We start from the raw sequence: 12,991 nt of genomic DNA, 5'->3' as shown, positions 1-12,991 counted from the left end.
TGAGGCATCCTCCTCTGATGAGAATGGTACTCTTAGTGTTGACCCTCCTGTTGTCTCTTAACCACCAGCAGACACATTACGTTTCAAAAATGCAAAGTTATTATGGTCCGTCTCCCTACTTGAACAGCAGGGTAGACTTAGTGCTGCTAATGTCATCAAAATGGTCCCAGCCCCACCAGATATGCTGAGGGTGGTATTAGACATGGCTGAAGGACTGAATGGTCATAACATTACATGTGATAATTTTTTCACATCGTACGCCCAGGGTGAGAAACTGCTGAAAAGGAAGATTACCATGTACAGGACAATGAGAAAAAACAAGCTGGAGCTTCCCTCTGAGCATGCGATGAAGAACAAGAAGGTAACAGCTTCAAGGTTTGCCTTCACTGACCGCTGTCAGAGCCACTGTCGTCTCCTATTGCCCCAAGAAAGGGAAAAATGTCCTTGATGAGCACAATGAACAAAGATGCTGTCCTGTGCACCAGAGAAGAGAGAAAACCACAAATGGCCTTGGACTCGTATAAGACAAAGGGAGGGGTTGATACTCTGGACAAGGTCAGGGCCATCTACAGCTGCCGGTGGATGACTGCTCGTTGGCTCCTTCTGTTTTACAAATAAAATTGTTCTAAATGTTTGAAATTGTGTTTGTTTTTGTGTTTGTTACTGTCCGTGATAACAGAAATTGTTCTTCTTTCCAAATGTTATAAATAACAAAAATATGTACTTAGAAATAAAATACAGCCTTTAAAACACCAAAAAGATGTTTCTTTCCAATTGTAGGTCAATTAGTGAGATTGAGCATATTTTCCATAGTTCTGGATGTATTTGGGGGGGTGGGGTGGGGGGGTCTATATTTTATTAAGGGATATTTTTAAGGGATATTTATGTAGTCAACAAATAAACATAAAGTACTTGACACACAAACTTGGGTAAAAATTCTGGAGGTTTAAATTGCTGGGAACAAGTGCCACAAAGGTGGCACTTGGAATGCAGAAGATTCCTAGCAATAATGAAAATTCATTATTGTATCCAGATCAAGGTTGTGGTAGTATTAATCAGTGATGGACAATGATTGTGGAAGTTGCAGGTGAGACTTACCGAACTTCTAGAGCTGGAAGGATATGTGGTTTGCATCTATGGCAGCAGAAATGTGTCTGACGGTGGCCACGGCTTCTTGTAGAGCATTCTCATCTCCACTGTTAATGTTAACATAGCCAGTGCAGGTGGCTCCCACAGAGCCTGGATGAAACCTGCATTCTCCATCCTGCAGACAGAGAGAGAGAAAGAGGGAGAGAGAGAGAGAGAGAGAAAGAGAGAGGCAACCAGGAGAGGCTTGAGGATTCAGCTAGAAGATTATCGTAGGAACCATTAAAGGATTTGACAGTATACAGAAATTTGTCAAACAGGCAGGATGGCTGCTAAAAACCCATGACACCTGATTAACACCTAACTATGCAACATTGTTATATTTTCGTCAACATGGTCAGCATAAGAGTTAGCAATTTTACAAACATCTGTGCACTTGCACATGACTACTTCATTCATTCATTTATTCATCTTTAGTAAATGCTTTATCTTGGTCTGGGTCAAGATGGTTCCAGAGATGTGAAATGGGTACCCTAGAGATGTGCTACTCTCTGCAGCACCGTGCTGCCTAAATCACTACAGTGTTTCAATATTTCACTCACCCTGGCCTCATAGGGGTAGGTGTCCTCTGTGTCCAATCCTCTATTGTATTTTACATAATGAAATGCCTGGTCCATCTCACCACCAAGCCAGCCCTTGTTCCCAAATTTTCCAGAGCAGTCCAGAAGCAGTCCAGAATTTCTCTGCAGAGAAATAAATACATTAAAACATCCAGAAGGCAGAGATATCAGGGTTCTCTGGATGCCTAGAACATATGAGCAAGATCTGGCACCAGATCCAATCGACAAAAGCAGAGATGAGGGACCTCCACGTAGTCTTTTTGGACCTTGCCAATGCCCTGGATCAGTGCCTCATGAACTTCTGTGGTCTGACTTCAGTTTCTTCCACATTCCAGACACCATCACAACCCTGGTAAAATCGTACTTCAAGGACCTGCATGGATTATGATTTGAGGTCATAATCCGAGCCTCAGAATGGGTTGTGGGTGACCAGTGGGTTGACTCTGGGCAGCATCTCCCTCCTCTCAGCTTTCATGGACAACATTTCAACTCCAGCCACCACTGTTCCATGCACTAGGAGACTGCTTGGAAATTTGGAAGAGAACATCAGCTGAGCCTAAATGAAGATAAAACCATCTAAGTCACACAGCATCTCTATTGTCAAGGGAGTCCTCATGGACCTTATATTCTTCATCGGAGGTGACCCAAAGACCAGGTGCAACAACTGCAGGAGGAGCTTAGAAGTAGCCTACAATCCAGACATGCAATAGACATGCAGACATTGTGGGACATGTCCAGCAAGAAAGGGGAGGCTTTGAGAGTGGTGGTGGTGGTGTGTGTGTGTGTGTGTGTCTGTCTGTCTGTTTTATCTTTTAGTCTGGCCTCACACTGATTTTTGCTTAATTCTAAAGTATTCAAGTTAAGTTATCCACTGAAGAATGGGTAAGACTTGTATATTGGTAAGACTAGTACAAACTGTTTTTCATAAGAGCAATCTTTAGGGCATCCATGTGGTACCATCCTCAGCAGCAGTGAGTGATTCTCTCTCTGCCCCCTGATGCAGTATTTTTATTCTAGGTATTAATAAAGAGCCTGCACCTTTTGAGGTAAGCCAATGTAGTGGATCCTAATTGATTAGAATTTCACTCAGGTACTGTGGGGCAAGGCCATTCAGCACTTTCTAGGTCACTAGTAGTATATTATAATCAATGTGAATTTTTAATGAGAGCCAATGCTGTGTGAATAAGATAGGGGTGATTCGATCAAATCTTCTGGTTCTAGTAAGGACACTGGCTGCTCCATTCTGGACTAACTGGAGCTTGTTCATGCACATACTGGAACATCCATACAGCAAGGCATTATAATAGTCCAAATCAGAGGTAAGAAAAGCATTAACTAGTTTTTCTGCATCATGTAATGGGATTATATTTCTTATTTTAGTTATATTTTGAAGATGAAAAAACTATCCAAGTCGTATTATCTACCTGAGCTTTAAATGAGAGATTGGAGTCAATAATCACACCAAGTTCTTTCACTGCTGAAGATGGTGCAACTGAAAGTCCGTCCAGAATTACTACATAATCAGAAATCTTACTTCTATCTGCCTGTGGTCCTAGTAGAAGTACTTTTGCCTTGTTGTAATTAAGTAAGAGGAAGTTACTCAGCATCCAGTGCCTAATATCCTCCACACATTCATCAACTTTATTTAGCTTGTGTCTGTCATCTGGCTTTGCTGAAACATAAGCATTGAACAGCTTTTTTAATGTAGATCTGTAAACCAGATTTTTTAGCAAATCTATCTCTTGAACTTGCATTTCTTGTTTATTCTAATCCTTTTAGTTTGACTCTATGATGCAACATGTGCAAAGTGCAGTTGGTAATTGCAGGTGCAGCTTAAATGCATGTAAACTCTGTGGCCACATCAAGTCATGTTTTGCACTGTGCCTCTCACATACATACATATGGCACTCAGTGTAATATACAGGAACAAAGAATTTTTGGTTGTTGAGGTTATGACAAACATGTATGGCAGATGTTTATAACATATATACTGTAGAATCCTGTAGGTCGAGTACATTGTTTCTCAGGGGGGAATGAAAGATGGTAAATATGACTCACACCTCTATATACACTGAATTGCTATCAGTATCTAATAGACTCTTCTCTTGTAACTGTTTTTAAAGATGCTCTTGACAAAATCTCAACAACGTCTTCCGATAAAGATCGATATAGAGTCGGACTTGCAACCCGAAGGTCGTGGGTTCGAGTCTCAGGTCTGGCAGGGATTGTAGGTGGGGGGAGTGAATGACCAGTGCTCTCTTCCACCCTCAATACCACGACTGAGTTGAGACCCTTGAGCAAGGCACCGAACCCCCAACTGCTCCCCAGGCGCCGCAGCAAAAAAAAAAAGGCTGCCCACTGCTCCGGGTGTGTGCACTTGGATTAGTTAAGTGCAGAGCACAAATTCCAAGTATGGGTCACCATACTTGGCCACACATCACTTCACTCACAATACATTTAGTGATTAAAATGGACAATATAAATGTTAACAATATAGTAAATCTATAATCAAAGTTACCAGTGAATTTACATGCATTACCTTTGAAAGGAAAATAAATTGCAATCACTCGTATCTTATATTAGTGCTTACTGAATCAATATTTTAGGTTGCTCAAAAGATTGCTTCCCCATCAGCATGTTCTTTTTCATTTATTTTACTGTGCCTAATTAAGATGTCTAATGACTGATAACATGATTACTTTATTAAGTCTTATTTAAACATGTAGGTGTTTACATATACCTTTACAGTTGGGGGAATAAAATATAATTCAGACATAAAAACATAATAATGATTTATGATTTTATTGACCCCCAACATTAAGAATGAAATACTGTTATTAGCTGTGTTTATTGTTTGTCTACCTGTTTTTAACTAGCCAGTAGTCCTTTTCAGTATCAGTGCCATAACCAACAACCAGGACCCCTGGTTCAGAGAAATGCTGCTAGAGGCAGGTTCCTCGTAAACACCTAAATTCAAGTAATTTTGTTAATCGGTCAAATAAATGAGCAAATAAAACAAAATTGAACCAAAGATCTCAGAACATTGCTATCAATAACCTAACATTCCTAAAAGGTATACAAATCATGCATGTGTACTCTACTGGTAGTGTTAATCAGTGCTGAGTAATTATTATTTTGCCAGTTGCACGTGAGACTCACCATATGTATAGCACTGGAAGGATGGTTGCCTTGTGTCTATGAGGACAGAAATGGGTCCGATGGTGGCCACAGCTTCCCATTCTGCAGAGAGAGAGAGAAAGAGAGAGAGAGAGAGAAAGAGAGAGAGAGGCAATCAGGAGAGATTAGAGGACTCACTTAGCACGTTGGTTTAGGAATCAATACAGGAACTAATTAACACCTAACTTTCACTCAACATGTTTTGCTTTGCATACCAGTAAGCAATTGTACCTACATCTATGCACCTTTAAAAGAAGGACAACTACTGAAGCTTCTTGCAAAACAGAACTGCTTATACCAGTACAGTAAGTGCTTTATCTTCAGGGTCAGAATCACAAAACATTTGTAAGTCAGAATCACAAAACATGACATTCCTTACTCAGTTTATATTAGGAAATCACATACCACTTTCAGCATTAGTGAAATATGACCTGATTTCATAAATTCATTGGTATGTAATCATTGATTTTTCTAAAAGAGAAAAGAGTGTCCCCAAAGTGTCACAAGATACTCATTTAATCTATGAGTAAAGAGTCATTGCTCCTACAAATTATACTCTTCCCTTAACTTGACAGTAACTGTAAAATTACTTTTGCTATAATGTGTTTTTTTAGTGTAGAGCACTAGAGACATTGGAAAATAAGTTAACAATTAGTTGTTTATTTAGTACTGTGAAAGCAAGGCATATACATAGGATATTATAGGACATAGATATTATAGGATCGTCCGCAAAGCAAGTAGTCGGTGATTTTTAAGTTTTATTCCAGTGTTGGAAAGCAAAATCCACTATTATCAAGGTTATTATTTTTATTAATAATTAAGGCCTTTAGCTTATAATCTATAGTTTTTAAATTGCTTGCCAGGTCAGTTGAATTTAAATTGTTTTAATGCAGTCCTTAAAAGGTCTATAAATAATGTCAAGCCCAAGATTTAAATAATTAATCTATTCAAATAATCTGTTTAAATACAACATGTTTATGAAAGAAATCTGTGCTGAGAGTCTCTGTAGAATTTTATTTATTTATTTATTTATTTATTTATTTACTTACTTACTTACTTACTTACTTACTGGTTTGCCGGTTTGTTAGGTGATTTATTTATTTATTTATTTATTTATTTTTACAGGTAAAGTGGGCCTTGGGGCAAAAAGTTTGAGAACCCCTGAACTATTTATTTAGCCTGACATCATTATAGCATCTTCGATAACTGTATAACCTGTTTATCAACCTTAATAACCTGTAATGGTAATCTAACCCTGCTGTACAATATGAAATACATTGACATCTGTTATCAAATCAAGTCAAGTGGGTTTTTATTGTCATTCCTCCATATAGCTTGTATACATTGGAATGAAATGTCATTTCTCCAGGATCATGGTGCAACACATAACAGTACATAAGACAACATAAGGTGCAAATACACAACAGCGTGAGATGAGTGCAGGACAATAAATACACCGACCAGAACAATAAATACAAAGGACAATAAATACACAGAACATTGGCCTACAAACTGTTATGTCACATGATGTAAATCCTTTGAAGCAGGGTTCTTGTAAAGTGTCTGTTTATGATATATGCTTATCTACTAAATACTAAACTAGGAACAATCTCAGAATGATTCAGTAGTGTTTTTCACAGGTTTTTATACCACATGTAGAAATCTGTGGGTGAGCATATTCAGAATGAGTGGGAGACTTTACAAAAAAGTGATCACAAATCTTCTTCTACTGCACCAATATAAAATACTAACCTGTATATACACATGATGTCAAAGATCTCAAATTTAAATGAAGGGCAGTCCCCTCATTAAAGCATTAGATCACAATAGACTCACATCTCTTGTTTCCTATGACTAGACTTCTTACTAGAACTGTGTACTAGTCGGTGCTGCACTGTAACTTACTGTGCCTATTGTCCTGTTTTGGTAGTCATTGTACTGTCTTGTGCTGTTTGCAGATGCTTGCACATGCACTTTATGTAAAAATGTGTAGTCTCTTGTAGTTCTGTGTTGTTTTATGTAGCACCATGGTCCTGGAGGAACATTGTTTCATTTTACTGTGTACTAACTAGCTGTATAAGGTTGAAATGACAATAAAGCTACTTGACTTGACTTGACGTGACTACAGGAACTTAAGCTATTTGAGTTCAGTTCTGTCAGTGTGGGATCATGTGGTCATCTGCAGAGTATTCATCTGCTTCACTGTGCAATAACACAATGTCTTTCTCAATGAGAAATAAGTCATCGTAATTAGAGATGACGTAGTTAGAATGAAATACTGTAAGTCATAAATATTTGACATGTAGATATGTTTACTTCATACCACTGCCAGATCAGACTAAGATTCAAATAGCTACATCCACCTCAAAATTCAATGTGTTGTGCATTCTGACAATGTGTTGTGCATTCTGAGATGCTTTCCTGCTCACCACGGTTGTAAAGTGTGGTTTTTTGAGTTACTGGAGCCTGCCCGTCAAACGCGACCAGTCTGGCTATTCTCGTCTGACCTCTCTCATAAAGAAAGTGTTTTGAGCACTGAGTTTGTAATCTTTTTTTAAAAGGTGTCTTTTTTTTTAAGGTGTCTTTTTTTTAAAATCAGGTAATCTGATAGGGTGTTCTGTCTGTCTGTCTGGAATCTGTGCATAAGCAGTTACTGAGGTAGGGGATGTCATGGTGGGACTGTGTGTCAGCTAGTGATAAGTGGGAGTGAAATTTCAGAGCCTTTTCAGCATAGGGAAGGACAAAGGAAATTCCCTGCTCTGCACGTTACATTTATGGTGCTTATGCCTTTTACATTTATGTAAAAAGCATAAGCATGGTGCTTGTGCACGTTACATTTTTGCTCCTTATGTCTTTTACAACAGCTTTACCTCTTAGAACAACTTTACAAAAACAAAGGTGGAATCCTTCTGCTGAGTTTGTGTTGTGTATATAAGAATAGGTTTAAGTGCACTGTGGAAATTTTTCAGCCAAACTTTTACTTGGAGTATTAAAAGTGTTGAGTGATTTTTAAATAATAATTTTTTATTTTAAATTTATTTTTAATTAGAATTTTCTTGCTTTATCTCCTAAGGCATTCGCAGCCTTGTGGAAGTCTCCAGATGTGTTAATTAATAGACCCAAATAGATATACTTCATCACATGTTGTAGAGTAAAGATTCATACTGTATGTGTGTGTGAGAGAGAGAGAGAGAGAGAGAGAGAGAGAGCAATAGACCAAAGAAAATCTCACAGGAAAACCATCTGTCTACACCATGACTTAACTGTTTACTGTTAACCACCACCTAGGGTGAAAATTGGAGGGGCAGGGGATTATGAGGCATGTTTTTGAAAGGGCGAAGGCAACTGGATATATATGTACACACAGAGAAAATGCACACATTGTAATCACATGTACAGTAAAAACTGAAGAAATGTGTTAGATGAATGTTCGGGAGAACAGGATTAGGGGCCTCTGTCCTTGAATAAAATGTCTTTTGAAACTATTTAATATTACTCTGAAATTACAACCCATTGTGACCCATTATTGTAAAACACATTAACAAACCAAACAAAGCAAAGCTAAAAACACAACACTGAATCATAAACACAACAACAAAAATAAAAGCATATGTTGGAATTGTCAGATTTTAATTTAGGGTTCAACCCCAGATTATGAGCCCTCATTCTATCCATCATGAGATTTGAGTCTGAGATTTAGTCATGAATGTATGTAGAATTCAATGAAAACTTAAATACAGCACATACAGTATTTTACATCCATAAATAAGTAGGCACCATGTCACCTTAACTTTAAAACACATCACATATATTGATAATTCACAAATTTGCAGTATAATACAATTGCACAGAGGGCATCTAGGCAATATGTCCTTTTATGACAATTTGCCATTATATTTTCAAAGAAATACAGTATATCAACCATTTAGAGGGTCAAAATACCACAGATTATGGACCCATCACTGCCCAACGAAAGCATTTTAACGTACCTAGTATCTACAACTAAATATTTTAGCATATAACTTCAATTCCCAAGCATTAGTATCACCTGAATGGCATCAGCTTTCTCTTTTTTCAAATGCATCAAGTTTTTCTCTCATGTAAAGATTCATTAATGACCAAGACAACAGCCACATTTGATCTTTTTAATATTTTAAAATTCACATCTAATTTTACATTGATACAGCACTTTGCACTCATATAGTAAGAAAATACACAACAGTAAGGGCTGAGTTTCCCACAAGCCTCCCAGTACAAAGCATTACATTGACCTTTGATGATCTAACAATTGTTGGAGCCGTGCAAGGAAATTCAGGATGCAAATTCTAAGAAAAAAAATCCTGACAGATGTGAAGTTATAGTGTATGCTGTAATTTCCTCTCTGCGTTACAGAGGTGTTGCTGTAGAACAATTTAACAGAACTACTTCATGTATAATTTCATGCAGTTTTCACACTATTAAATAATGTGGTTTTGGATGCTTCATTTTATATATAATTTTTGTTCTTCTTCTTCTAAGAGTTTCCCAATAATAAAAGTGTCTTAAAAATGCAGTTACATCATCAGTAACATTTAAACCAGAGGATAGCTGGCTGCTGAGGCAATACCACATTGGTTATTCTTGTTCCTGGACATTTTGATGTAGCCACTGTCACCCCAGCCAAGACCCCAGCTGTGAAAAAATGTAATGTTAGTGAGGAGTGAAGCAGTCAGTGTGGACCACTGCATTAACTGCTCCATAAAAGCCAATAAAATGAACAATATGGTAAATCATTGGCATATTTTACCATCGAAATCAAAATAAAATGTGCTCACTCATATTATTGGGCTATATACAAGATATGGCCAAAGGTTTGTGGACTATCACACTCATAGACTTTTGGAATAAGATTTAGTCACTGTTTAATGTCCACTCTTCTGAGAAGGCTTTCCAAATTTGTCAGCCAAAAGGCAGTCTACAATGATGCTCCCAACACAAGTGGGAGACCCCATGTCTGACTGCTGGGAAGTGTGGCTGATAGAGGGCACCTAGCTCCTCCCTTGTGCTAGGGTAGCACTCTTGAACTTCTATGACATAGCCATCAATCTGTCCACTGGCCAAACCCACAGGTGCAGAAAGCCTGGTTGGGGTGACATAAACCCGCCTCTCTCTGGGATAAGATTTCCAACCACTATTGGAAACCAGGGTGTTGTTGGGCCTTTAAGGGGTCGTGGATAGACCAATGTGGTTCATTTTCTGAATAGTGTAGCATTGTATCATTGACAGATTCAGAGATGTCGGAATGGTCGGGGTGAATGAATGAATGCTGTAAATGCATGTTAATGAATATTGTCTTTGTTTTTGTTTGTAATAGTGTGACTCCAATTCATATCTGTATGTGTATCCATTTAGAACACATTATACGTATTTATTTCAAATAATGTATTCATATTTGTTTACATCCCAAATACAAATAGATAGATAAGTAGAAAGACAGAGATAGGTAAAGGATTTTACTGACCCTCAGTTTATGTAAGGAATCAATATAACATTGTTATTTGCTGCATTTCTTGTTCATTTACCTGTTTTTGACCAGCCAGTAGTCCTCTCCACTCTCAGTGCCATAACCAACAACCAGGACAGCATGATTCGGAGCAATGCTGCTACAGGCAGGTTCATCATAAACACCTAAATTTAATGAAGCAATAATTGATTTATTAAAAACACAATCAGTAATTTTGTTAATTAGTGGATTAAAGAAGCAACTAAAACAGAAGTGAAGCAAAAAGGTGATAGGTCTTAGACAATTCCTAGCAATAATCTAAAGTTCATAAACATATCCAAGTCATGCTTGTGTACTGCACTGCTAGTGATTAGTGATTGGGTTAGTGATTGTTTTACAAATCTTACCAGATTGATAGAACTGGAAGGATGGCTGTCCTGCGTCTATGGCGACAGAAATAGGTCCAACTGTGGCCACAGCTTCTTGTAGAGCATTTTCATCTCCTCTGTTTATGTCCACATATCCAGCGCAGTTGGCACCCACATTGGCTGGATCAAACCTGCAGTTCCCATCCTACAGGGACAGAGGCAATGAAGAGAGCCTAGAGGATTCAGCTAGCACTTTAAGAACCAGTAAACAGCCTCAGTTGACTTGAATATTTTTGGAAAATTTGTTAAACAGGCAAAATGGCTGGTAAAACTCATGATTCTTATACATCATCTATTTTAATCCTTTTTACTTAAAAATCATGTATATTCTTCAACAAGTTTAGCAAAACAGTAAGCAATTTTACAAACATTTCTGCATTTGACAACAAGGACAACTGCTGATGTGTGCTTCAAAACACAACTGCTTATATCACTAATGTGTATCAACAGTTCTCTCACCATGGCCTCATAGGGGTAGGAGTCCTCTGTGTCCAGACCTCCATTTTCTTTCACATATTCAAACGCCTGGTCCATCCAGCCACCCTGGCAGCCCATGGTCCCAAAATTTCCAGAGCAGTCCACCAGCTGCTGCTCACTGAGGGAAACCAGTTTCCCGGTTTTCCTGAATGTCTGACCCTCCAGTGCCCCTGTCTGAAAAAAGATGGAAACAGAGTAGCGAGAAATGAATATATTGTTAAAGACACTAATTTTGTAGAAGTGCAAAATGGAATAAATGTAGCATAGTGCAGTACCTAGGACCAATTTGGCATTACCCTTTCATTTATTATGCCAGTATCACTTACAGCATAAACAACTGTTCAAACCCTCAATTAATATTCTCTCAGATTCTTACCACACTGAAGGCCCAGCAAGAGCCACACTGTTGCTGATCCTTAACGGGGGTCACATAGCCTTTTTCTCTCCAGTCAACAGCTGGTGGCAGAACAGCACCCCCTGCCTGTCGGAGGAATGTAGTGGCACTGTTTTTCTTGATTTTGTTGAAGGACCCCAGGCAGCCCTTGGATTTTCTGTACTCCTGGTTATCCTGTTGGAGAAAGAGATGGTGGTTTACTACTACAAAGGATTAAACCTAATTACCTTTTGTTGCATTATTTAATTTTTATCTCACCATGTCTGCAAAGGAGGTCATGCCGAGTCTGTAGCTCTTAATGCCCTGGTCAGCAAGCATGTTGTGTACCAGGACGAATTTGCGATTTTCCAGCCAGGTCATCTTACGCTGAGACTCCTCCTCTACAGACTTATAGATCTTACCTAAGAGAAAAAAACATAAGCTGGAATGTAGGTGTACTCAAGTTCTATTCAAGCTTGCAAAGTAGCATCACATCTGAATATAAATCTAAAAAACTGTTAGTGTTAAAACTGAATGACAGCAGATTAAAGATGGATATAAAAGACAGTCAGCGTTGTTTGCACCCATTTTCTGGCTTATTGTGTTTGCTATGGTTGAACATTTCGCACCAAACTTCAGTTTCCAGGCATTGAACTCCAAGTCTTCCACAGAAACACTGGCTGCACTGGTCAGAGCCACAAAAGCAGTGATGGCAAGAAAAACCCTCATTCTGTAAACAATGAGAAGATTTGCATGTCTGTATTTGTCAATGTGGTGGTAGGAAAAGATTTGCTTCATTCATTCTCCTAAGTACTCCCCTCTTCACATTGTATGGGTGTACTTAAATAGCACATGAAAGCAACTGGCTACTGTTCACTGAATAAAAATAAAAGCTAGTTTCTCTGTATCCAAGCAGTCCACATAACATCTGTATCTGTGCGCCTATGGAACATACCTGAATGTGTGTGTTCCTTAGGTCTTGAACCCACTTATGGATGGAGAGCTTTTTCATTGTTCCTGATTTATATACCATTGTATTACATCTCTCATCAGGTGTTTGTGACACACAACCACAAAAGATGTCATTCCTTATGCAATGTTTATTAGTAAATTATACACTATTTTCAAAACTGGAGGATTATGACGAGGTTTCATAAAACCAATGGTGTGTAATCAACTGTCCTTCTTAAAGGGCATTGGTCATTTTGTCTAACAAATTAGTCATAGTGTATGATGTGTTTATCTGTGTCTGGTAACTGGAATCATGCCTTTACTGTCAGTTATTGGTATGACAATCATGTCTTGTTTGGAAATCAGCAGTCTGGACTGCACTATGTCCTTCAAAAAA

The 12,991-nt window shown here is 38.3% G+C and overlaps 1 protein-coding gene across 2 annotated transcripts; it reads right to left on the bottom strand.

Moving 5' to 3' along the window:
* Positions 1-9,064: 9,064 nt before the first annotated feature.
* Positions 9,065-12,630, bottom strand: LOC113545032 (procathepsin L). Of its 2 annotated transcripts, XM_026944072.3 has the most exons (8): positions 12,599-12,630; positions 12,273-12,373; positions 11,923-12,065; positions 11,647-11,838; positions 11,253-11,444; positions 10,773-10,938; positions 10,445-10,550; positions 9,065-9,554 (listed from the first exon to the last, which is right to left on the bottom strand). In XM_026944072.3, exons 2-8 carry the CDS (start codon positions 12,370-12,372, stop codon positions 9,455-9,457), a joined length of 999 nt encoding a protein of 332 aa, XP_026799873.3. In that variant the 5' UTR covers position 12,373; positions 12,599-12,630; the 3' UTR covers positions 9,065-9,454. The 2 variants fall into 2 exon arrangements, with proteins under 2 accessions (XP_026799873.3, XP_026799874.3); XM_026944073.3 differs by lacking the exons at positions 11,923-12,065; positions 12,273-12,373; positions 12,599-12,630 and having other exon boundaries at positions 11,546-11,668.
* Positions 12,631-12,991: the final 361 nt, after the last annotated feature.

This window comes from Pangasianodon hypophthalmus, chromosome 10, assembly GCF_027358585.1.
Source record: "Pangasianodon hypophthalmus isolate fPanHyp1 chromosome 10, fPanHyp1.pri, whole genome shotgun sequence".
In the NCBI taxonomy this organism is placed as follows: Eukaryota; Metazoa; Chordata; class Actinopteri; order Siluriformes; family Pangasiidae; genus Pangasianodon; species Pangasianodon hypophthalmus.
The sequence above is the reverse complement of the archived record's forward strand: the minus strand, read 5'-3'. Positions and strand labels throughout refer to the sequence as shown.